General features: G+C 50.8%; 11 protein-coding genes across 11 annotated transcripts; 2 read left to right on the plus strand and 9 right to left on the minus strand.

Moving 5' to 3' along the window:
- Positions 1-672: 672 nt before the first annotated feature.
- LDX57_007414 (HD domain-containing protein) lies at positions 673-1,641 on the minus strand (the record flags this gene model as incomplete). The annotated part of the gene is made up of 2 exons (XM_046089130.1): positions 673-1,483; positions 1,572-1,641. The coding sequence occupies 2 exons, from the start codon at positions 1,639-1,641 to the stop codon at positions 678-680; spliced, it is 876 nt and encodes a 291-aa protein (XP_045945100.1). The 3' UTR covers positions 673-677.
- Positions 1,642-2,053: 412 nt separating this feature from the next.
- LDX57_007415 (putative ab-hydrolase associated lipase) lies at positions 2,054-5,330 on the minus strand. The gene is made up of 2 exons (XM_046089131.1): positions 4,952-5,330; positions 2,054-4,888 (listed from the first exon to the last, which is right to left on the minus strand). The coding sequence occupies exons 1-2, from the start codon at positions 5,039-5,041 to the stop codon at positions 3,200-3,202; spliced, it is 1,779 nt and encodes a 592-aa protein (XP_045945101.1). The 5' UTR covers positions 5,042-5,330; the 3' UTR covers positions 2,054-3,199.
- Positions 5,331-5,667: 337 nt separating this feature from the next.
- Positions 5,668-6,219, minus strand: LDX57_007416 (uncharacterized protein; the record flags this gene model as incomplete). The annotated part of the gene is made up of 1 exon (XM_046089132.1): positions 5,668-6,219. The coding sequence occupies one exon, from the start codon at positions 6,217-6,219 to the stop codon at positions 5,668-5,670; it is 552 nt and encodes a 183-aa protein (XP_045945102.1).
- Positions 6,220-6,377: 158 nt separating this feature from the next.
- On the minus strand, positions 6,378-6,764 carry LDX57_007417 (uncharacterized protein; the record flags this gene model as incomplete). The annotated part of the gene is made up of 1 exon (XM_046089133.1): positions 6,378-6,764. One exon carries the CDS (start codon positions 6,762-6,764, stop codon positions 6,378-6,380), a length of 387 nt encoding a protein of 128 aa, XP_045945103.1.
- A 160-nt stretch (positions 6,765-6,924) lies between these two features.
- LDX57_007418 (uncharacterized protein) lies at positions 6,925-7,245 on the minus strand (the record flags this gene model as incomplete). The annotated part of the gene is made up of 1 exon (XM_046089134.1): positions 6,925-7,245. One exon carries the CDS (start codon positions 7,243-7,245, stop codon positions 6,925-6,927), a length of 321 nt encoding a protein of 106 aa, XP_045945104.1.
- A 1,708-nt stretch (positions 7,246-8,953) lies between these two features.
- On the minus strand, positions 8,954-11,026 carry LDX57_007419 (putative manganese ion homeostasis (Fr); the record flags this gene model as incomplete). Its single annotated transcript, XM_046089135.1, has 2 exons — positions 8,954-10,612; positions 10,679-11,026. The coding sequence occupies 2 exons, from the start codon at positions 11,024-11,026 to the stop codon at positions 8,954-8,956; spliced, it is 2,007 nt and encodes a 668-aa protein (XP_045945105.1).
- An 810-nt stretch (positions 11,027-11,836) lies between these two features.
- On the minus strand, positions 11,837-12,472 carry ZRC1 (cation diffusion facilitator family transporter; the record flags this gene model as incomplete). The annotated part of the gene is made up of 1 exon (XM_046089136.1): positions 11,837-12,472. One exon carries the CDS (start codon positions 12,470-12,472, stop codon positions 11,837-11,839), a length of 636 nt encoding a protein of 211 aa, XP_045945106.1.
- Positions 12,473-15,148: 2,676 nt separating this feature from the next.
- On the minus strand, positions 15,149-16,138 carry LDX57_007421 (class I SAM-dependent methyltransferase; the record flags this gene model as incomplete). The annotated part of the gene is made up of 5 exons (XM_046089137.1): positions 15,149-15,385; positions 15,441-15,795; positions 15,867-15,897; positions 15,960-15,985; positions 16,041-16,138. The coding sequence occupies 5 exons, from the start codon at positions 16,136-16,138 to the stop codon at positions 15,149-15,151; spliced, it is 747 nt and encodes a 248-aa protein (XP_045945107.1).
- Positions 16,139-17,737: 1,599 nt separating this feature from the next.
- Positions 17,738-19,077, plus strand: LDX57_007422 (cytochrome P450; the record flags this gene model as incomplete). The annotated part of the gene is made up of 5 exons (XM_046089138.1): positions 17,738-18,424; positions 18,474-18,499; positions 18,597-18,633; positions 18,689-18,852; positions 18,918-19,077. 5 exons carry the CDS (start codon positions 17,738-17,740, stop codon positions 19,075-19,077), a joined length of 1,074 nt encoding a protein of 357 aa, XP_045945108.1.
- Positions 19,078-21,062: 1,985 nt separating this feature from the next.
- On the minus strand, positions 21,063-21,493 carry LDX57_007423 (uncharacterized protein; the record flags this gene model as incomplete). The annotated part of the gene is made up of 2 exons (XM_046089139.1): positions 21,063-21,358; positions 21,421-21,493. The coding sequence occupies 2 exons, from the start codon at positions 21,491-21,493 to the stop codon at positions 21,063-21,065; spliced, it is 369 nt and encodes a 122-aa protein (XP_045945109.1).
- Positions 21,494-23,055: 1,562 nt separating this feature from the next.
- On the plus strand, positions 23,056-23,896 carry LDX57_007424 (uncharacterized protein; the record flags this gene model as incomplete). The annotated part of the gene is made up of 2 exons (XM_046089140.1): positions 23,056-23,135; positions 23,584-23,896. 2 exons carry the CDS (start codon positions 23,056-23,058, stop codon positions 23,894-23,896), a joined length of 393 nt encoding a protein of 130 aa, XP_045945110.1.
- Positions 23,897-24,088: the final 192 nt, after the last annotated feature.

Here is a 24,088-nt window from a genome sequence, read left to right on the forward strand (position 1 = left end):
GGCCAAGGCCAGGACGTATAACATGGCAGCATCCTGCATCCTACACCTACCCGAATGGACAGTCTCGACCGATGCAGAGATAGCTCACTGCAACCCCGCACGAGAGGACCGTGGAGGGTAGATAGAAATAGCACAGACTAGCAGCCCGGAGGATGGCTCGGAGAAGTCGGTGAACACCACGACTGGTCGGTCGCAAGTTGGCTCTAAGGAAGTGTCAGGAATGAGGAATGAGGAGGATTGTTCATTTCCAGCCCGTGTCTCTGTCTGAGAATCCCCCTCACGGTATCTCCGAGGCCATAACAGGCACTTGGCAGGGCGTAGTGACACGGGTGGCGATGGTTTGTATGACGCTGCGGCGCTTTTAATATAACCCGTCAGCAGGGAGATTATTCCCTCAATCATTCGTCCTTTTGCCTGAGAAAGAGCGGTCACCGAAGTCCTGGATGCGACAGGGGTTAATCCATCCTTCTGCGAGACTGCGAGAGCGACCGGAATATTCCTGCAGTAGACGTTGCATTCTCCAACGAACAAGAATAAGCCGGAAACACGATTGGTGAGTTGGCCATTTGCCAATATTTATGCATATTTATGTATACAACAAGTGCCTCTTAATCTACAGACTGGCAAGTACGTACAGTACATGTAGGTATTCTTGCACCCAACTCCGTCCAACAGCCCTAATTCATTGTCTTCCCCTTCTTCCTCCATCGTCTCAACCAGCTACAAATCCCCCTCCCCTTCCCTTCCTTCTCCTTACCCTTTCTCTCCAAAGCCGCAAAAAACTCCTCTCTCTCCTGCACCACCACCGCCGCCCACTCCCTCATCTCATTCAACCTAATTTCGTCCACCACATGATAGAACTCGTCCAACCGTCGTCCCGTCGCCCGCTCATACTCCAGCACCTGCAACAACATCTCCAACTTATCGACATCATGCACGAACCGGGCCTCGGGGGTCCGATTCTCCTCATACTCTTCAAACAACCCTTTTAGTCCTCCCCCATTCTCCTCCCCCTTCACCTCCTCCGCATCTCCATCCTCATCACTTGAGCTCGCACTGCCCTCCCCCAACCCCAACCCATCTCCTAACCCAAAATCCCTCCCATCCCGGTCCACAGAAACCCCTCCCAACAAAACCCCCTGAATATACCCCATAACACTCTCCTCCCTCCTCGCCTTCTCGGCCTTCGAAATCCCCGTATCCCTCGGCGTGAAATCCCCCACCAAACACTCCGCCATGTCATGCACCAGCGCCATCATCACACACCGCGGGATATTCAGGCCCCGCGCCACGCTCGCCGGCGGCATCATGGCCATCACGCCCATGCGGTACATGTGGTCGGAGATGGACTCGCCGTGCGGGATCCCGACTTGGACCCAGCCGGATCGGGGAGTTGTTTTTAGGCGCTCGAGCAGGTGGAAGAAGGGGATGGGCGTTGAGGGGGAGGTGTTTGTCGGTGGGGGGTGCGGGAGGGTGGAGAGGACTTTTTGTTCGAAGGGGTTGGTGTTAGTGAGTTGTTTGATTATTGGGGTTGATTGAGGGGATGGCGATGGATGGAAGGAGGTAGGTACCTGTTTGGGGTGTCCATTGCGCGCCGGCGCGTTCGCGAGGACGACCTCGTTCTTCTTGTATGTCTTTCATTTTGGTGTGGTAATCACCACAGCTCGTAGAAGAAGAATAGGAAAGGTAGAGGTAAGTTCCCGAATACTATGAACACAGCAAGAGAGAAAAAGTAATAAGACGCACAAAATCCCCTCAACGAGCAGCACTCACAAAACAATCAGCTTCAGAACCCAGCCACCGATTCAGGACGGTGATCGGAGCATTTATAGCAATAACCAAGTCGCAGCAGAATCAAGAACCTACTCCTCAGACGTCCCATTTCCATAAGGTTCAGGTTCAATCACCGAACCGAACGGGGAAAAGTTCTAGAATCTCGATATCGAATCGATCCATGGGTAGGCACTCTCCTATCAGAGTGGAGAATTGGTGGTGTTTAGACCCGTCTAGTGTACTTTTTACTGCAAGGAACTCGCGTAGAATGCGGATGGAGTAATGCGTCGGAGATAGACTATACGGATAGTCACCTGGACATGTCAGATGCAGCTGATGTGTTCAGCTAGCTACTCTATCCACTTGGCAAGCCAGTCAGCCAGCCAAATTGGTACTTGGCAGGATACGGACGGAGAAGACTGGAAACAGACGTGATGGGTCAATGTTAATTCTAAAGGTAACCAAAGTTATGTGAGCAAGAAGGAGATTCTAGACTATTTCCGAAGGACGGAGTCTGGTAGACATTATCATCGATCACTAGGACAATGTGTGTAGGTAACACATGTTAGGTTTGGATAGACAGCTCAGTTCGCAATCTTTTCACTTCCTTTGCTTACTCCATGCTTCTTCATATCATCGAAGTGCAATACGTTAGATAGTTGATTTCACCACAATACATTGTACCCACATTCACGATAGGCTGTCTTAAGAACAACAAAGAGTACTAACGCCTAGATGTCCACTCACCCAAAGCATCCCCATAAACCCTCAACCTGGCCCGTGTGATTCACAATGTGATAGCCACCAGAGCAAGTTTATCGAGTCGCACTGCGTCTTGCTGAGCTTTTGCATGCCTAGTCAAGGGAGCTAACTAGATCTTTTTCGATTGTGCATCCGCACATTAGGTCAGGTGAAGTCAGATGGACCAAAATAACTAAATTATTGAATTGGGGATTGGGTGGAGTATTACTATGTCGGTCCCTTGCATGATGCGGGAAAACTAGTTATGTTACCTAGTAAGTTGGGTATAGGTAGGTGTCTCGATGAACATGTCAGTCGTGCTTAACTCACCGTAGATCATTTTTTCTGCTTTTCATGGCCATTCTTGTTTATCTAGCTTGGTTGGTCACATAGTCCTGTCCTGGGCTCAGTGGATGATAGGAATTGTTTGGTTTGATTTGCATATGGACTGGCTGGCTAATCTGATGAGACTGACATGACAGATCATTTAGGCATAACTAACGCAGACACTGTGCTCCGGAGGCCAAGTCGGTTGAGATCTTTGACTTCGTGTACTCAATTAAACCAAACTATACACTAATATATACAGTCATTGACCCCAACGACATAATCTAGTTAATATATACATGCAAATATATATGCAGTATAATATGCAGTCATTACACATCATTCATGCCAAACCGATCTACACACCTCTCGGAGCCCGACACAGCCCCCTCACATCCTCGGGCATAGTATTCCAAAGAACCTGACAAATCTCCTTTCCGACCTGATCCACAACATCCATGGCCCAGAGGACATCCAAATGCTCATATTCCTCGATGACCTTCGCATGAACAACCCGGACATGGGGCTCGCGACCGTTCTGCAACCGCCGCAGCAATCGTCGTCCGTCAACTAGGTCATCGGAACCTCCGACCCACAGTGCCATCGGGGGAGCCTGCGGTCCGTACCACGCAGTGTCGGTACGGACATGGGAATCCGGATCGAGACCTTGCTCAGCGCGCAAGTCCTCTTCCATTTCGAGGAGGCAGGTCTCGCGCGTGGCGAGGATACATTTTTGAATGGAAAATGAGTCGCGTCCGAGCCACCACCGGATGGTCTCAGTGCTGACATAGACGGGCGCGAACTGGAACATGCGGTCGCGAAGACCGCGGTCCCAGTGTGTGTCGCTCCAGCCGAAGAGATGCGAGAAGACATAGTAGCCGAGGGTGCCATAGACGCGAGGATGAAGACGCGCATGCATAGTCATCATGAAGGGGATGAACGAGTGGATGCCGAAAACGAGCCGGAACAGCCTCGGCGACAGGGCGCGCACGATGCGAAAGTAGACCCGATCCACGAGAGGTCCGGCATACGCGGCGGGCGCGAGGGCGCAGAAGACAGATATCCGTTCACCCAGCTCCGGTCGCTGGTCCTTCGCCAAAGCGATCAACGTCTCCGTGGTCCCTTGAGAATGACACACCAGACCGAGCTTCTCAAACCCAGTCTCGTATAGCACCCGAGACATATGAGCCGCTATGTCAAACACCCCCATCTGCCGAATATTCCACGCCCACATGCGCGGATCGGACGACGACAGCGTCGTGTGTTCCGGCTTCAACGCACACCGGTTATTCGCCAACCAGACATCGTACCCGCTCTTGCAGAGGTAAAACGCAAGACTATCGTCGTCATTGGTACAATACGCCCCAGCGCTCTGAAGTAACCCATGAAGCAACAAGACAGGGTACTTGCGGCGCCCGTCCGCGCGCGGCACCGCACGAGGGTTCTTCTGGCCCGTGAAAACCTGCGGTCCGCGACACTGCCGATCGGCGACCGACGAGGGGTTCTGCTCCTGCGGATTATATACATGCCACAGCGTCAAGATATAGCCGTCTTCCGTTTGGACCTTGAACGTCTCAACGTCCAGGCCCACGCGTCGCGCATAATAAGCCACGTCAGAGACGATGGGATCCCGACCGCCTTCAAGCGGCGGACACTCGTCCGGCACCGGACCGTGACCTTCCTCATCGACCTCGTCTTTCTTCTTCTGTTGGCGAGTCCACCGTCGATGGTCGGCCTTTCGGTCGCGATTCCGGATCCGTTCTTCCGAGTAGAATTTCCGCTGCGCGTTCGGATCCTGACCTCGCGCTCGAAGATACCCATTGTGTAGCGCCCCTCCGGCCCGGTTGATCAGCGCGCCGCCGACGATAACGCCCAGGAAGAGCAGCGACAAGATAAACGACACGCCTCGGATCGCGAGACACTGCAGGGAGGAGAGGAACGATGGAGCGCCGTAGACGGGAAGCGGTGGGAACAGCGGGTGAGTGGACGGATGAAGGCCTGTCGATGTCGTCGCCTTGGCCGAGGGATGTGCGGAAGGCTGTTCACGCTGCTCGTCGCCCAACAACGCATCAGTGACGGTTGAAACGCCGAGTTTCTCATCTTCGCGTACCCTGTCTAGATCCTGCAGCTCCAGAGCATATTCGAGTCGTTTGCCGTCGGGGAGGGAGGGCGAGGTAGGGGAGATGGGCTCGATGGCCATGACGAAGGTGTATATCGCAGGATATCGTGGGAAATCGTATGCTATCGTTTATCATGAATTATCGTAGTCTATCGCAGGAAAGGATGCGCTCGGTAGTCCTTGCAGGGGTATGAAAGTGTGAATCTCGGCATGTGAATGCAACAAGCGGCGGTGACCAGCAGGTCTAAGCAAATTAAGTCTGGCGACCGATCGCAAAGGCAAAATCCAAAAGCTGCATTATGCAAGAAGTGACAACGCAGCCTACCAACGGGAAATGAAAAGGGGGAGATCAACAAACCCAACAACAACCGTGGGAGAGTAGAAGGGGAGAAGCCGGGATGGCCGCATTGGGCAAGTGTTCTAAAACGGGAGCGCACGTGAAAGTGGGCCGCTGCGTAATCGGGTTGAACCAATCAGTAGCCAGATTTATGGTGCCTGAGGCGAAAGATGCTATGAGTGCCTGAGGCCTGAATGTACACTATTACACGGAAGCACGGAAGAATAAAGTCCAAATGATGAATTCTATCTACCAAGAATCGAAGTCAAGTCATATCGCATCTCTATCGTCTCGATCCCGTCAAGCATTACTCCGTACCATAGCTCAACGCGCAAACAAGTGAAGAACAAAAGATAAGAAATAACGCCAACTACGCCTTCTCAATGTGCTGCAAGTCCCGCTTCACCTGAGCATCAGCCTCCAGCTCGGCCAGGGTCGACCCCGGCCCAGAGCTCCCTGACGCAATGTCCTGCACATCGGTGTAATTGACCGAAGGCCGGAAGCCCGGCGAGCGCCATGCCGCCGAAACCTTAGAGTAGAGCTCGTCGACCTGCTCCAGACTAAGCCCCTTGGTCTCGTAGATGCATGTGTAGACGAAAACGGCGGCAAGGAGGCAGAAGCCGCCCCAGATAAAGAAAACCTTCGACTGCAGGTTAGCGTTGCCGGGACCTGCGTTGACCATGTAAGGGGTGGCGTAGGCGATAGCCCAGTTGAGGAGCCAGTTAGTAGCAGTAGTGATGGAGAGACACTTGGCGCGGGCCTTGAGCGGGAACAGTTCGCCCGTCACCACCCACGCCGCGGGGCCCCAGGAGCTGGCGAAGAAGAAGATGTAGATGCACACGAAGGCGATCAGCACCTTGTTGGCAACGTCAGACGTGGCCACCATGCCGACGATGGCGACGACGAGCTGGCAGACAAACATGCCGATGGCGCCAAAGAAAAGGAGGGGCCGACGGCCCCATCTCTCAACAATATAAAGACCCGGGAAGGTGGACACGACGTTGACGATGTTGGTGATCAAGGTGATGATAAAGCCATTCTTGATACCGGAGTGTTCGAAGAAGGTCGTTCCGTAGTAGACTATACCAAGTTAGTATCATGCCAGTAGTATGTAAAGGGAGGAGACGTACAGATAAAGTTCACACCGGCCAACTGCTGCAATGCCTGAACAGCACAGCCGGTCGCCAACCGCTTTCCAATAGACCCGCGGAGGATTTCCAGATATCCGGCCTTACCCACGCTCATTTCGTACTCATGGTTCGCCTGGATCTCGGCCAGTTCCTGAATGACGGATGCATCGTTGACGTCCACCCGGCGAAGTCTCGCAAGGGCCTTCAAGGCAGCCTCATGACGGTCCTTCTTGATCAGGAAGCGGGGCGTCTCAGGTAGCAAGAGCATTCCGAGGACGAGAATGATTGCCCACGCGAATTGGATGGCAATGGGAATTCGGTAGGAGCCGGTGTCCATGCGATCCTTGGTGGAATTGTTCACAATGGCAGCGAGCAGCAGCCCAATGGTGATGGCCAATTGGTATGCACCGACGATGGCACCACGAATCCACTTGGGGGCCGTTTCGGATTGGTAGAGAGGAACTTTGCAACGTCAGCATATGCATCGAAGTAATAGTCTAACGCAGGCGGAGCATGAACGTACTAGTTGCAGACAGTAAACCAACTCCATACCCAGCGAAGAATCTCCCTGCAACAAACAGCGGGATCGACGTAGCAGCTGTCTGGAGAATCACGCCAAAGCAAAAGACGAACGAGTCTATGATCATGGCAATACGCCGACCGAAGTAATCGGCAACGGGGGCAGAGGTCAAGGCACCGAAGAAGGTACCGGCAGACAGCAGCGACACTATCATGGATGACTGCGAGGAGGTCACGTCGGAGAAATTGTCGTCGGGATTGATATAACCGGTCGAGAACAGCTGTCGCCAGTATTTCATGGCCAGGATGCCGCTGATGGTACCGGTGTCATATCTAACCAGCGGTCAGTACGTGCCAATGGGGAAACAACAAGCGCAGCAAAGATTGACCTACCCAAACAACACACCACCAAAGGCCACAAAGAAGCCAATGGCAATAGCAGGGGCTGCAGACCCCGCCGCATCGTCGGGCTTCCTCAACGAAAAACCCATGTTGAGGTAGGGTTGGTAAGAGTTGTCAAGCACAAGCAGTAGCTAACAGTAGATGGAAAGACGCAAACGCTTCAGTTCACACAAGGCAAGAAAGTATGATGAGCACTCAGGAATGGAAAGACAATTCCTCAACCCGACCCGGGAAAGGCAAGAGCATTATATACTCGGCCAACCGAGCAGCGGCCATGCGAAAAGACGGGCGATTCATCTCCAGATCCGGCACCCCCAGAGAAACGGACGGCCGAAATCAGACATCAAGCCGACCGCACGGAATCGGTGCACGTCGACCAGACCGCATGAGGCATTAGCTTTTTTTTCCCTCTGTGTCTTCCCTCGGACTTTCTCAAGCGTGCTAGTCGCTCGATTCGCCCCATCTCCGCACCACGGGATCCCCGACTTTGGATCTGGGGAGTAAGGGAGTGGAGCGATTGCGCACGAGGGCACGGAGAAGTCGGACCAAAAGGAGTCAAACGCGGGCGCAGCGACGTCGAAAAGTTCTGGAAATAGGCAGGGAGAGCGTGGAGGCTAGAGAGTTTCAGGAGTGGTTCCCCGTCCTTCGTCCAGCGACTGCATCTGGCCGGTACAAGAGTGCAGAGTCCTACATGGCCAGACCCTTCATTTCGTGCCCCGAAATGGAAACTCCGAGGCGATCCCGAGGGTTGGCGGTAACCGCTAAGCTTAGAGGCTAGTCACTAGGCACGAAACTAGTTAGTAGTGCGCAGTCTAGCGTCGCTGCAAACAGTCATAAAAATAGGCGTGGCAAAGCGTTCCGTGGAATGTGCAGAGAAGACAATGGAAGAGGCAGAAAAGATAATAATTGCATTGTTTGATTACGGGAGATGCCGAGTCTGGCCCCGTGCCGCTGCCCGAATCCGGCACGTTCACCATTTGTTTCATTGTTTTTTCTCAGGTTCGCAAGGGACACCAGTCAATACCTGAGGAAAATGCACTCCCTCACCGGCATCCCTTTCAAGCCCGCGTCCCATTCAATTAACGTTACACTACCTCGTTAGCCCGGGGTCAGATGCCGTCATACTGTCCATCTTCATCCCGATCACCTGAAGCCATGGTTCCAATTGGACTGCGTGGGCAGGATTCTCCGACATATTCCCGGTGAGTTATCCCCGGACTGGAGATCTGGAGTCTGACTGTCTGACCCCGCCTGAAACTGGCCGGAGTCCCTGAGTGTGGACTGTTGAGTATTGTTGGGGGCTGGGGCTTGAGTTTGTCTAAGGAGAGGGAGGGAACCGTGGATGGACACGACCGACTAGTCTGTCTTCGTATCGTCTACACGATGGACGTCGATCCCCCAGTCCTTCCAGTTATATTAACACAGCAGGGTAACACATTGACATGCACACCGAGACCAAATAGGAGAAAGCTCGAATTGAATTCTAAACCCCGGACCCAGACCCAGACTTGTACAGTACGCCACACACCAGACCCCCTGCGTCTTAGATTATCATGCTTATATACAATCCCCGGCCGGGGAAGAATCTCTTGGAAGTGGGCCGATTCACCACCGCCAAATGAGGAAAAAATACCACACAAACACAATCGCAGCGACGTGTCGGACCGAGTCGATGAACTCGACCCAGATCAACCGCACCCGGCTTCCCGATCTCCCTCGGGAATCCGCGTGGCTCGGTTTCCACTTCGTACGGTCCAGCTTGTCCTCGTCTGCATCTGCACTCGGGTAAGCATCATGATGGGTTGGGGATGACTTGTGTCGAGGCGGGTAGTTCGTCGCTCGGCTGGCCAGGCCACCCGGAGACGGGAACTTGGAGCTGGACGTACCTGAGGAAGGTACTTGGGAGAATTCATATTGAGGGGGGCGGGATTCGGAGAGGGGGAGGAGAGGACTTGAGGTGGACTTGGGGGAAAATGCCGCGCGCACGACAGCGCGGACCAACAGCACGGCAAGTGTAAGGCCGAGGATAAGGCCGTAATGGATAAAGATGGAGAGTTGATCGGGGAGAAGACATAGGTGGTTTTGAAGCGTAGTGGCGGTGTTTCCTTCCGCCGTGGGTTTCCCCGTGGCTGGATCGATGGGATTCCAGAGACTGGTGAGGACAAAGCCCGGGCGACGGACTCCCATGGCCCAGGACAGACTCTTCACCGTGATCTCCTTGGGCGAGCCGCTGAACTCACGGTGGGAAATCTCACAGTAATCATGATCGTCTCCCGAGTAAACCTGGATGAGGTTTGGCCCGACCTTACTGACAAGATCCTTGGAGATGGTCTGGGTCAGAACGTTTTGGTACTGGTAGCCACCCGCGATGGTGAGGGCATTGCGCTCGTCTTTCTCCAGCTCACCCTCGGACGAAGGAGGCCAGTGCTCTCTCAATGGCCCGCAAGGCGTCGCCGGTTGTCGATACAACGGAACATGAGTCAGAAGAACAGCGGGAAGACCGACGACCTCAGGCTGGGGTCTTTGCGCGACCGAAGGCTCGGAGATATCGACGGCCTTATGAGTGAAAAGATGGCCTTCGCTTTGATTGTTCAACATGCGTAGCTCCTCCATCTCTGCTTTCGCCCGATACACGCTCATATTGTTAAGAAAATCCTCCGCTTCTTTCCAAATGTGTTCGTTCGGTCGGTGCCCGTCCCCAGATCCAGCGCCTGAACTGCCGGTCTCGGGGTCGGGTTGGTCCATAGCGCTCAAGGAGACCGTATCCATCGAAACAAAGGTATGATTCCCAATCACGTCGACCCGATTGCCTTTTCCGAAGAACATCTGAAACCGATCGCGAACTGGCACCTGCACCCCGGACCCGAACCCAAGATCGTGGTTTCCAGGCAGACTAGCAATCATCCTGCGGCCGCGGGGATTGGTCGAGAACCGATCACCTTCGTTCCACTGATCCAGGAAGATCTTCACGAAGCGATGGTACTCCTCCTTCCAGAATGAATCTTTATATTTCTTATACCGCTCCTCCGGACTGGAGCTGTGGGCCGTTCCCCATTCTCTACCACCATCGAACAAGTCCCCCAGAAACAGCACGGAATCGGGACCGAGTTTGTTTTGAATCGACCAGAACGACCGTCGCATGTATTGATCGGTGAACCGCACCGTCAGAGTGGAAAGCGGCCACGGTCGGCCAGGATACGTATGAGGGTCAACGAGCTGAGGATCGGCAATGAAGGCAACATGGTGTGGCGTCGCATCTCGAGGCTGCATATGAAGAGCATGCAATCAGCACCTGGTATTGTATTTATCCGTCAATGAAATCGGTCTCACCCAGTGTTCCCAGTTCCCCCACGCGCATGTCTCCAGGCTCTCCCGAAAGACAGTCCGCTCCCCCCACCACAGAGTCCAAAACCACAGGAGAACCAAGCCATTCGCGACGCTAAAAACAGACTTAAAGATCTGCCATATTTGTGTCCCTAGCGCTGCCCTGGCTCTAGAGCCCTCTGTGCCGCCCGAGGCTAGCGATGCACCGCGTGTCTGAAAGTCTGCGATCTGTCGATTTGCCGCGGTCGGCAAGAGAGATTGGACCCGGTCCAGCGTACCCGGGGCCTTGTAAAAGGAACCGCGAGAGGGTCGATAAGCGTCCGCGCTTGTGCCTTGTCGAAACGAATAACTCATGGTTCTGCGTCAATTGAACGGTGTGGAAGAAGCCAAGCTACAGTGTCTGCTGCATCGCTCCGCCGCCTTGGTTGTAAACAGGAGTGTGAAGAGACACTCGGCAACGGACAGACCCCGGTGGCTAGCCCGATGTCACATGAAAAGAAGGGGAGTAAAACGAGGTCACAGTGCTATTGCGGGAAATCAAAACGAGCGAAATCCACAATCGTTGACATTGGCGATGAGACAAGATCGAACAAGGGGTTGGAGATCTGCTGACGGCGGCGACACACCGCAAGGTCACGTGGCAGATTCGGGGTCCTCCGCCATTTTCGAGGCCGACGGCTTGAATGAAGTCACACTGATACAAGTATGATCCTGATGCTTTACTACAGAAGATTATTTACGAAAACAATAGTTGTTTACGCTGGTGAATGGCGGGGTTGTTGTCGAAACACAGCGAGGAAGCTAGATGTGGATCTACAAAACGAGTGGGACCGATCTATATATATCTTCCTGAGTCGCAGGAATCAAAACCCAGTAAATTGCTAAGGATACACAATCCAACGATGAGACATGATCAAGTGCAGCTGATACCCGTCAACTGAAAGAATCAAACCCTCGTTGCAACGAAATTTTTATCTATTTGCATCAAATCTTGAACACCCAAGATCTCCACCCTGAAGGACAGTATTAATAACAATAATATGAATGAGATGGAGATAGGCTGTGAGGGTATGAACGATAAAATGAAATCCGTCTTTGGTAGGTATCGACAAGAATGAGCGAGATGCGCGTAGCAGTCAACTCAAAGAGTAAAGGAAAGACTGATTAGGTGGGTTTCGTGGGACAGCATTGACCTCCCCTATTACATTCGTCGCCACATTCAAGTAGACAGGCCTGGGGATCGCCATCCCGAATGCTCGCGGGTCGGTTAGACGGATGATTGGGGGCTGACGGGTCGCTGCTGCTGGCACGGGAATAGGACGGGGCAGCCGTCGATTCATCAACATCACTGTCCGGTGCGAATTCAGGCTGGATGGTGGAGGAATGGATGCCGTAAGCATGCAAACATTTTCTCACTTGCCGTGCGAGGCGCATGTATCTCTCCGATCCCTCTCCCTTGATCTCAGTGTCCACCTGAATATGAATCGAAGCGACAATCTTGGTGTCGCTCAATTGCCACACGTGGAGGTGATGGGACCCGATCACTCCGGGGAGCCGCTCGATATCTTCCTTGATATGGTCGATACTCATACCGGGCGGGACGGCCTGGAGAAGGATGCGGGAAGCAGCTTTGCAGAGGGGGATGGCCGAGGCGAGGATGATGATAGTAATCACCAGCGAAATGCCGGGATCCACATAGAATCGCCAGTCGTAATCTGTCAACCAGATGACCAGAGCCGAGACGATCACGCCAATATTTCCCAAAGCATCGCCCATGACATGCAGGAAGACACCTCGCATGTTAAGATCATGATGGCCGTGTTTATGGTTCTCCTTGGGCTTGGGTTGGGCATGGTTGTGAAACTCGTGAATGTCGTCTTCGGCCCCATGGTCAGCCGTTGGGAAGTGAGTGTGGTCATCGTCGGTGTAGTGTCGGTTTCCATCTTTTCTAGGGAGTAGGGCTGACCGCTCTGATGGCTCAACACCCCGGTCACTTCCCTCACGGGAGACAGTCTCCGACCCAGAGGATTGTTCATCATCCACAAAGCGCGTGCGACTAGCCGCAATAATCTCCTGTCTCAAAGTCGCTGGATGCACCTGTATATCCTCGGGGTCAAATCCACGCGTAGTGGTACTATAGCGGCGCGAGCTGCGGTTCTGACTGTCAAGGGTTCGGCGTCTGCGAGAATAGGGAGATGACGGTTCGGTGGCAGTCTGTGAGTCCTCGTTCTTTTTATATCATGTTAGATGAAGTCCACGGACGCATATCGGGGCGAGGGACTTACACTTGCGGCGGCCTTGCGCTTGTCAATCGCAGACGGATGGCTATGATCATGGGAACTATATCCCTGCTCTGCAGCATTGACATCATCAATTTCCTCGTGTCCATGACTGTGACCGTGTCCACCATGACCGTGCGAATGATCATGGAACAATGCCAGGCCTATGATGTTGGACAACAGTCCCAGACAGCCAACAATGCAGACAAATTTGGGATTCTTGACCTCCTGAGGCTCCACCAATCGCTGTATGGCCTCCAAGAAAATCGATAGACACAAGGCCACTAGGAAAACGCCATTGACGAGAGCACCGAGAGTTTCAGCGCGTTGCCACTGCGCGTGGTCGAAGGCCAATGATTAGAGTTTGTTCCATCCGGAGGCAACGAAAACAAGGAGGAATGTCTTACCCCGTATGTGTACATCTTGGACGTCGTTTCGCGATTGGCGACTTTGACTGCCCATAATCCAACGAGTAAAGAGATAACATCATTGAGCTACACGTATGTGTATGAGTATGTGTTGGCGAGTGAGTCGAGACGTAGATAACGTACCATGTGAAACGAATCGGCAACCAGGGCAAGGGAGTGGACGGTATAACCTGCATGACGATTTAGACAAAGTTGAATCTCCGCGGAAGGAAAGACAACTAACCAGCTATGAGCTCGAGCAAGAAGAATGCAGTATCTATCACCAGCAGGATCAGAATCCTGTGGGTTTTTGAGAGACCCATGATGTAGATGCCCTTGGAGCGCGCTCAGCGGCGCAAGGCAGGAAAAAAGAACGAATGACGATAACCCCACCAGTCGAGTTTTGGAGGTGGAACAGGAGCGAAGCAGAGAAGGGAGAGTCAGCTCAGGTATTAGATATGGAGAAAAAAGAAAAGGGCATCAAGAGCCAGAGAAATGGTCCGAGATAAGAGAGAGAGACACAAGCCAGGGGAAAGAGAGAAGGACCATGAAACCCCAAAACCGGGAAGAATTGGCGGGCAGAATTCCAGGGCGGCGAGACTCTCCGATGGGCCCGGCAGGTGGCGTTATCGCGGATGCCGATGGCCTCAGGCACATTGCCGATCCCGGAGGTGCTTCTTACGCAGTTTATACTAGACCATCTTTCTATGCAGCAGACAATATCTTAATTACACCTACAATGCTATTAGGGCCTCGGCCATGGATGAGCAAATATCATCATGTCAATTGAACTGATTGTTACTCGGAACACCTGCCACATACTATTATCGATCTAGTACTAGTAGCCTACCTAACGCCTCTATCAAGACACTAAACTCTCGCTTACGGTGGTGCATGCAAATTAACGTGAAAATATCGAGAGAAGCTGAAATTAGAGGAGATAAGACCCATTACAATGCATCTCATTGGTTTTGCGCCGCACGTTTCGATTCGAAATTTTCTTCATCCGAGGGAGAACTATGGGGATTAGTAGTTTGACTCAAAAAGATCGATGACTTATGGTGACTGGGCTACTTTGGAAAAAGAGACTTGGAAGGCGCCAGAATATGTCCTCGACACGAAGCACGGCGAGAAAACTCTGGCGCCTTTTGTTTATTCCGGGATTCTATCTATGACAGTCCGGTTGACTAGCCATGACTCCTGGTGCTTCTGTTCGTGAAACCTGGGAGGTATTTGGCCAATTGCTTTCGGACACTTGTGAAATCGGCTGCGACTAATGAAAAAACATAACCAAAGAAGATGAAGCAATCGATAATTCCTATATATTGCAGGAGTAGCCTGAACTGTATTGGGATGCTAGGTTAAGAGTTTGTCGTATAGTGGTACAGACAGTGGCTGACGGTGACTTGGTAGGATGCAGTGTCATGGGTTGGGAAACCCAGTGACCAATTTGCTTATCATTCTCTGACGGTGATATGAATATCTTTTTCTATAATGCTACCATGGGGCTTTGCTAGGATCAAGCTCGATCCTGGTCAGCTGTTGTTGGCGTTCAGTGTCAATTGTACAAAGAATAATAGACACATTTGTTTGTTGATGATGCATGTGACATATGAATGTAAAGGAAAACCTAAAACGGGCACTCTTGCAGATCTTTTATCTTCATGAGAGCCTGGTTAACATTTTAGAAAGACAAAAAGTAGGACGGTGTAACATGCTTCAACCTGCTGTGATCAAAGACGACCCATTATGACCATAAGTAAGATAAGTAAACACTCTGTATAACGTATTCAAAATGCCTGTTTTTGACCATATACCACGTAGAGCTTGGAGTAATTATGCAAAGTCTGATCCTTCAGCTCGTTTCGGACCCCTATCAAAAGCAGCTGTACCTGTTCAACACTCCACCCAAGGTACCGGGTACACAGGGCCAGCGAGTATGCTTCGAGCGCCTCCAGCATATTTGCTTGATGATATATGCCGAGCCGTTTCAGCGTAGTGTTCTTCGCCCATGGACCGAATGGGACCTGCACGAGTCAGCGAGTTGGGGTTGGCGACAATGAGTTCCACCAGCAGACAGACCTGTATTATTTCCTGACGGACATTTGTAAATCCCGTTTGTACCATCCACTCGCTGTATTGGCCCGAGACACCCAGAGGTTTCCCGAACATTCGACTTGCCTCGATGAGTCTATCCCGCCATTCAAGAAGATGTGGGGACTTCTCGGTGCTTTCATCATCGGAGAAGATCCCAGCAGTGAAGTCGACGATCTCGAACCATCCTCCGGGACTAAGCGAGTCATATGCCTGCTGGAAAAGGCGCGGGAAGTCATGCACGCAACCTTCAATAGCCCGTGCATGGATGTAATCGAACGACTGCGAGAAATTCCACTCGAGCTCGAAGTCATCGATTTCGAAAACACAATTTGGTGGAACCCTGGGAAGCAATTGGTTACATGGCAACCCGAATCATGACCTGGTTTTGGGAGAGAGCGGGAGAAATCATACCATGAGGGTTGTATGGGGCTTAGATCCGTGCCTGTCCTACGTGAATACCACTGCATTGGGGAGGTAGGTAGCCTTGAGCATCATAAGACCTACCAATTACCACGGCCTCGGGAAAGGAACTATCAGCACGTTAGCTGTAAGCATGGGCGTAAAGTGATGGTGGATTTGTCCTACTCCGCCATGTCAATTGCCCACGTTCCCGTCCCGGTCCCAATATCCAGAACTCGTTGTAGTCCTTGTGGAAGGGGAGTGCGGTACAGGTCGCCCCCCATTGCAAGGCTGCAGATGTGATGATGCTTTGGGTGGTCAGTCAAACATTTGTGGCTGACAAGGATTGAGTGTACCAAGTCGAGCCGCTCTTGCTCCCTTTCGTCGTTGGGCTGGACAAGAAATAGAGTCAATTGTCCAAGGGTGCCTAGAACTGTATGCTGTGATGCTTACAATGACATATTCTCCTTGTCGATATGCGTGATATCTTCGTCCGTTCTTGTGAGTGGTTAATGGCAAAACCCAAAGCGGAGACCGCAGGCCTCACCTCGTACCTAGCTAGCATATTAGGCCTTATGTAGAGATGTAGGAATAGTGAACACTCACTGGTAATTAAGAATGGTCGATGAAAGAGAGGCGGTTGAGCTGGCAAATAACCGTCAATGCTACCTCGGGATGCAGAGACCAGAACTCAGCCCCTGAACGCAGACCACCTACCCACTTTCATAGCCATCCCAGTCATCAAACATATCCTGGCCCTCCTTTGTAGCAGTCAGTGCCAGCTGAGACTAATGCAAGCCCAAAGCTAGCTGAAACACAAACCTCGGACACAATAAGCGGGTCGGATTGTGGCTGGTGCTCGTCCATGATGAGTTGACAGAAGGAGCATAACCGGACCTGATCGATGTGACAGACTACGTAACTTTTATCCCGACGAGCGCCCGCCGATCGCTTATATTCAGGACCAACTTTCGTCCTGGCCACGCGAATCCCCTCGCGTGGAACAAGTTTAGCCTCCGGGGTTACACAATTAACCCCCCTCATTGTTTGCTGTCCATCTTAGCTCTGTCCAACACGGCCTGACTCTTTCTTCCACTAGTCTAGCACCAATATCTAATTGGTGCGGGTCTTTTGTAACCGTTGAGTGTTGCAGATGCCCAAATCACTAGCCACATGCGTGCCGGATGATGCCCAATCACGACGATGGTTATGGGGCTACATGTAGGAAGAAGATGGAGGAAGCTAGAATTGGTCTAGCATTACCAGGAAGCTGGCTACGTGCATATATCACTGAAGACATCTCCGAAGAGATATAACTTGAACCAGCATAACGCGCAGAGCAATGGTGGGAGGGGTAGTGGCTTGGTTTGGTCTTGTCGAGTACTTAGGTCGGCTCGGTGCCTTGCGTTTTTCTTCACGAAAATTGTGGTACATCAAAAGCCAAATGCTTCAACTACTCTTAGAGCCCTCATACGTTGTACTCGTGTGGATATGCTATTTGCTAGCTATCACTGCTTATCGGTTATACCTCTCTCCGTTGGCCAAATTCCCGGGCCCCAAACTGGCTGCTCTAACTAGATGGTATGAGACTTACTATGACGCGTACTGCCATGGGCAGTATACATTTGTTATTGCGCGAATGCACGAGAAATACGGCAAGTGGTGGAATCGAGCAAGAACTTGGCAAGCGCTAAAACCATACAGGCCCTATTGTCCGGATCAGTCCATGGGAACTGCACGTCAACGACCCGGACTTTTACGAAGTACTCTACTGCCGGAGTAGTCCACGTAACAAATACGAATATTTCACGAAGCAGTTTGGGCTTATACGGACGGTTGTGTCTACAATCGATCATAATCATCACCGTCTCCTCCGCGCCAACATGAACCCGTACTTTTCCACATCCCGGATACGCAGCCTGGAGCCCTTGATACAGAATCTCGTTAATAAGCTATGCCACCGGTTGAAAGAGTATAGAAACACTGGAAAGCCCATCAATATCCACCACGCCTATATCTGCTTCACCACAGATGTTGTATCTGGTTATACGATGGGCGTTGGGTTTCATTACCTCGACGAGCCCGGGTTCGTCCCGGAATGGAACGAAACATTGACAACAAGCGCAAAGGCAAGCGTGTATATGAGGCCATTTCCGTGGCTGCGATGTTTACTAGACGCGCTCCCCGAGAGGGTGTTGTTGCGGATATTCCCCGAGGCAATCCTGACGGCGCAGTTCAAGCGTCGTTGCGAGAACATTATGCAATCGATCATCGATGAACAGAGTTCCAAGAATTACGACAGAGCCAGAAGTGAATTCAGTCATCCGACGTTCTTTCACGACGTGCTCAGTAGCAGCTTGCCCCTGGAGGAGAAATCGCCGGAGCGGCTTTCCCAGGAGGTGCGATTGGTTATTGGGGCTGGGTCGGAGTCGACATCGAAGATGTTGGCGTGGACAACGTTTTATCTGTTGGAAAATAAGAAAAAGCTGGACAAATTGCGAGAAGAGTTGAACCGACTGGACCCCGAATACACGGCTTCTTTGGTGGACTTTGAGCAGATGCCGTATCTGGTAAACCTACCAAACTCACCTTGTGGGCGCAATCTGCTAACTGCAGAAGACTTCAGTGATGCTCGAAGGATTGAGGTATGACCTCGACATCGCTTGAGAAACTCGACTATAACCAGAAAAACAGGCTCTCCTACGGCATAAGCTCACGCCTTCCTCGAATTGCACCTAATAGCACTCTTCAGTTCAAGGAATGGACTATTCCTGCCGGGGTGAGAGCTCACCTCCCGTCCATTCCTAAAGTCAAGTACTGATACTAGATCATAGACACCGGTGGAGATGACCAGCGTGCTTATGCACCACAACGAAGAAATATTTCCCGACTCGTATAGCTTTATCCCCGAGAGATGGATAGATCTTTGCGAACGAAAACGACTCGAGAAGTACATGGTGTCGTTCAGCAAAGGATCGCGACAATGCCTCGGTATGAAGTGAGTGTAGCACATTTGGACCTTCTCAATCGTTAGGTGTCTATCCCGATGCTTACAGTCCATAGTCTCGCCAAAGCGGAAATATTACTTCTCTTGCCCAAGATCCTGCGCGAGTTTGAATTCGAGTTGTTTGAGACAACTCGTGAGGATGTCACTATTGCACATGACCTTTTCTTGCCCTACCCGAGGGAGGATAGCAAGGGGGTGCGGGTTCTTATTCATTGAAGTCGAGCTTGTTGCACGGTGAGCTCAAGGCGATGGTTAATAAATTGTACGGAGTAAGTTATTAAGGGAGGTGATTCAAGAATACTTTGGTTTCATTTGTTCCTTATTTTGTTCGCTACCTTTATGACCCAGCAAGCCTGGAATGCATTACATCAACGTTGGCTTAGTACTCCGTAACCAGGCTTCTTTATCTTGACCTGACGGCAAAGGCACAGATGATACCGGACAGAAAGAATTATTGTAAGTTTGTAACTCTGGCTGGGGGCCCCTTAGCTGGGAGCCCCTTTTCCAGTTTAACGTATTAGAAATGATCTATGCATGGGTATGTGCGCGCGGATATGATATCATATAGAAATAGTCTTGGCAAAGACGTGTACCATGCAAACGAAAATATAGCTAGAGAAAGGGCCTTCGAGGGTAAGATCTAAATGGTTCTTCCTACGGTTGTTGAGCTTCTCATAGTATTTTACCTGAGAAGGGGCAGAAGGAGTTGGATGAGATATGCAAACTCTACCCCGTACTCCGTACATACCGGTAGTCCACAAAAGGAGCTGCCACCCCTGAGCACTAGAGTGCTGCAAACAGTAACCAAAAACTCGATAAATCAAACTGACCGACTAGATGACATGTCAGATGCAGGAGGTAGGGTGCAATCACATGAGACCCTGGAAGGCTGCCTGAGCTGTGGCTAATCATACACACGTGGGAACTTTCGGCATATTTTCGGAAGATCACCGCGTCAATTCAGGAGAAATGCAACCCTGAATAACTGCCTATATACGTACATCGACAGCAGCGACCAGTGCCGAGTTTTCTGGCGCCAGGTGGACTGGGTGAATATGGTGAAATAGACAATCAACGAGCCTCGTAGCTCGTGTGGCATCGTCCAGAACTGCTGATTGAGACCATGATTGTACTGAAATTTGACAAGGTTCAGACTGTCAATCACGTATTCACAGAGGTATTGCACATGGCTGAATGGGGAAGCACGTGGTTCGATTGCGGCAAGTTTGCCATCGCGATACCAATGCAATTAGAAGTCGAAAAACAAGATATAATCTAGGAAAAGACTGCAAATAGAAATGCTGGAAGATAAAGACGAAAAGGTCTGCGACACACTGCAGACCGAATATTGGCGATGAATCGGAAGAGTGACCCGGAATCTCGCAGCCGAAGGAGGTTAAGGGAGACCGAATAGCCTGAGATGACCATGAGAAGAGGCACCATTGCGTGGAATTGCCAAAGAAGGCGAAAGGGGAGCAGTTGGATCAAGTGCCGATTCTACTCCGCTGGTTCGGCCCAGAATGATCGGTAAGGGGTAGTAATCTCTCCATTGAAGTAGTGATTGAATGCTACCAAGAAGACTGCAAGTCCCCTGAGCCCGTCAACCCATTGAATCCTTTCCATTATGTCTCAGCTTGAATACAATGAGATAGAGTTAACGCCTGGCCAGATCTTCTCAAGTGCAGACAAACGATTGGATAACTACTGAAGACTTACGGGAAGTAAGTAAGCTCTTTATACTCTATGGATGACCGAGGCTTTGGCGGAATGCGGGTCAAAGTCTCAAAGTGGTACGCATCACCACGCAGCATTGACAGGTCACATGTTGTAGATACGTGAAGAAGAAGCTCAAACTGTAGGATACGAACCAGGAGACTCCAGAGTTCTTAAAGTCAATTTGATGGGATTGGAAATTGAAGTCAATAAAGTTTCTTTTGACACATTAGAAATTGCCCAATCTACGAAACTTGTTATAAAGTACTCCGTACTCTACGTCCGTGAGATTTCATGAGCCTTTAAAATCAACACTGATAGTGTCTTATTAGGAATTATGTATGTAACTAGTTATATCCACCACGGGAGAACCATCACTGCGCTTGCCTTTGGCCAGGCTCCCCGCATTTTGCCTCAATGTACAAATATGCTGTGCAACACGCGCTTCCACATCAAGAAAAAACGAGGCAAAAGGTTCTGAGAGCTATTTACAGGATATCTCCAACAGCGTGCACAGTTCCGGGGACACCGTGGCTCAAAACCTCGTCCAACCCTTCACAGCCAAGGGTGTTAACTCCATCGGTGAGATCAGAGACAAGTCCATGTCCACCACGCCCGCCACAAGGGTGTCCATCCGCGCCCACACCAGTGGGGATTTCATTGACAGTGCCGGGGGCACCAGCTCCAGCGACGGGAGCGGGAGCATGAGCATGAGCAGGAGCAGGAGCACCGGCGCCGTGATCGCTCACGTCGTCAGGGTAGCCGGGGCCATGGCCGCGAGGGACTATTGTGTGACTACTAGTTAGCGGAGATCTTCGAAGAGGCAGCGCAAGAAAGAGTTTATACCGTTCAAGGGAACAGCAGCGACGCTCAGGAAGAGGCCACAGAAGGCAGCGGAGGACAGCAAAGTGAAGCGCATCTTGATGGTTTGGTTGAAGAAAGAGGGGTGCGTTAGAGCAGGAAGCTTTGCTGAAGGCTTTTGAATTTGAGGGCTTTGGAGTGGAAGGCTTGAGCGTGTTGATTTCTAGTCAAGTTCGGGCGACACATCGTGCTTTAAATATTCCATGATTCGAAGGCCATGGCAGCCATGAGCCCATTGCCATTTCCATTTTGAACACACCAGATGTCGGCTTTTGGTAATAGTAGCACTATTCCAATTATCGAAAGCCACCGTAGAAGTCATTTGACCGGTTCGTAAGCCTAGAATAGATGGAGCTCTGCTTGGGTAACCTAATGCGGGAATCAGTAGAGACGAAATGCAGGTTCAAGGGGCTGTCAGCCCACACCGCGTTTTGTCCGGGGTTGATATCACATACATATGCCCGAACCATGCAGAAAATGTGATCTCAAAAACAGTTCTGTGACTTATTGGGGCATTCGATCGGGATTTGCCCCCGCTGCCAAGTGTCACATCTGATGGCTCATGACTGGGTAGATCATGCCGCTTCAGTTCCCCCTTTGAGGCGTCAAGATTAAGAGGCAAGTAGGTTGATATACTCCGTACACATCTACGGATCACTGTATGATATCTTTCCGTATTTGTCTCTTACTTGGTGATTTTCATACGTATAAAAACGAAGTCTTTATTTCTTTCGAATATTGTATTCGACCTAACCTAGGGTAGTGAACAGAGCAGTCACGTAACGACGCACTACTGTTACTAGATTTAAATAAGTGTATGCATGTACTCCGTACTCTCCACTAGCTTGCATGATTATTACTATTTTTTTTCGAGCACTGCAAACTCAGAATAGAAGTCTTGTCCTTCATTTCGCGCTCCCCATACGGAGTACAGCGCCCGTAAAATTCTCAACCCGGGAAATTCGATTCCGAAAGAACTGCATTTCCTGGCATATCTAGCTTAGAGTTTGGTTTCTCATGTATCGAGTTGCGTGTTGACCAAACCGGTCCTACCATCCACAATGTAAGGAAAGCCTCACATCACCATAGAACAAGAGTTCTGGATCTTAGGTGAAGGCAATCATAAATTGCGAGGCCAAAATCATGAATGACTTGAGAAACATTGACAAGAGATTCGTCATCTGCCTTTGATCCTGACCTGGAACCCGCTGAGTATCATATCACATTGACCGTCCAAATTGGATGTTATCAGGTGTACGGAGTACTCCGTATTCTTAGGGTAAATTCGCTACTTCAAGCTTTGCACTATATACACATTACATACGCAAGGGGATGAAAATGTCTGTGATAGCGCTGAAACGGCCAAACAAAATTGGTCTGCAGCAACAGGAAGATAAACACCCCCTTGCTTCATAAGTTCAGTCTAGAACTACTTGGCTCATGATACTCCGTACTCCGTACGAGTGCATGGCTCCTCTATAAGGCCTACGGGGATTTACTACCATTTACGTGACCTATTGTCTGGCGCCCTTGATCTTCAATTTGCACCCTTGACCCAAGAAAGAGAACGCCCCTGCATTTGCCCATTGGACCGCAGAAAATTTACCCACTATACACGAAATGGGCGAATTGACCAATGGCAGTGCCACCAGCACGCGACAACAATGGAAACATTCAAACCGAATATACGCTGCGCTGAGGTACAACTACCTCATTTTTCCCTTCACTCTGCTTTTGACGTTCTATGGTATGTAGACCCGAAATTAGAGTTGTAATATAGACGATTCTGATAATAGATGACAAGCCTTTAAAAAGTTTGTCCACGCAACTGGGCTTCACTATGTGGACATAATAGATGACGGCGCCTGGCATAAATCCGCTACTATTCATGGAATTGTAACCATTCTCTTTCTGTTGATCCAGCTTCCGCCATACGCCAATACTCTAGGACTATGTCTGCCTATGCGACCGGATAAACACTCCAAGGGCCCGCAAACGAGACGGCTGGGAACATTGCGGGTCTGCCTTGTAACCAAAGGAACGAATGTGCAGGTAATAATTCTGTTCAACCTGCCAAGGGCTTGAATTCGAGTCTAATTTTGGTAGACCGCTTTGAACTAGGTGAGCTGCTGGTATAGGTTGAAACAGCGGGAGGTCTATACGGTTCCATGTTCTTGTTGATGGTGAAAATGGCGCCGAAATTGGCGCACACATTCCCTCTTTTGTCACCCTCGATCAGGTACCGGTGGATGTGAAGTTCAGAAAGGCAAAGTACAAGGCCAGGGCATTTGAGTTCTTCCGGCTCAAGTACAAATTCTCCAAGGAGGACTGGGTGCTACATCTTGATGAAGAGTCGGAGATAGATGACCGAGTCATCGAGAAGACGCTGGAGTTTATTGAGAGAGGCACGGCTGATTTTGGAATGGTACGTACCAGCAAAATTGGGAAGAAAATGGACTAACAACTTACAGGGCACAATCTACTACACCTCCGAGAACCACTGGACCAATCTACTCCCATCTGCGATTGAGGTTGCAAGGGTTGCAGAAGACTTTGGGCGGTTCCAACTTCCTTTTTTGCTGTTCAAGCGCCCTTTTCTAGGTTGGACACATGGCTCTTGGTCTTTGATCAATGGAGAGGTAGAGAATACCCT

The sequence above is a fragment of the Aspergillus melleus genome (assembly GCF_016097325.1).
Source record: "Aspergillus melleus strain CBS 546.65 chromosome Unknown contig4, whole genome shotgun sequence".
Lineage (NCBI taxonomy): Eukaryota > Fungi > Ascomycota > Eurotiomycetes > Eurotiales > Aspergillaceae > Aspergillus > Aspergillus melleus.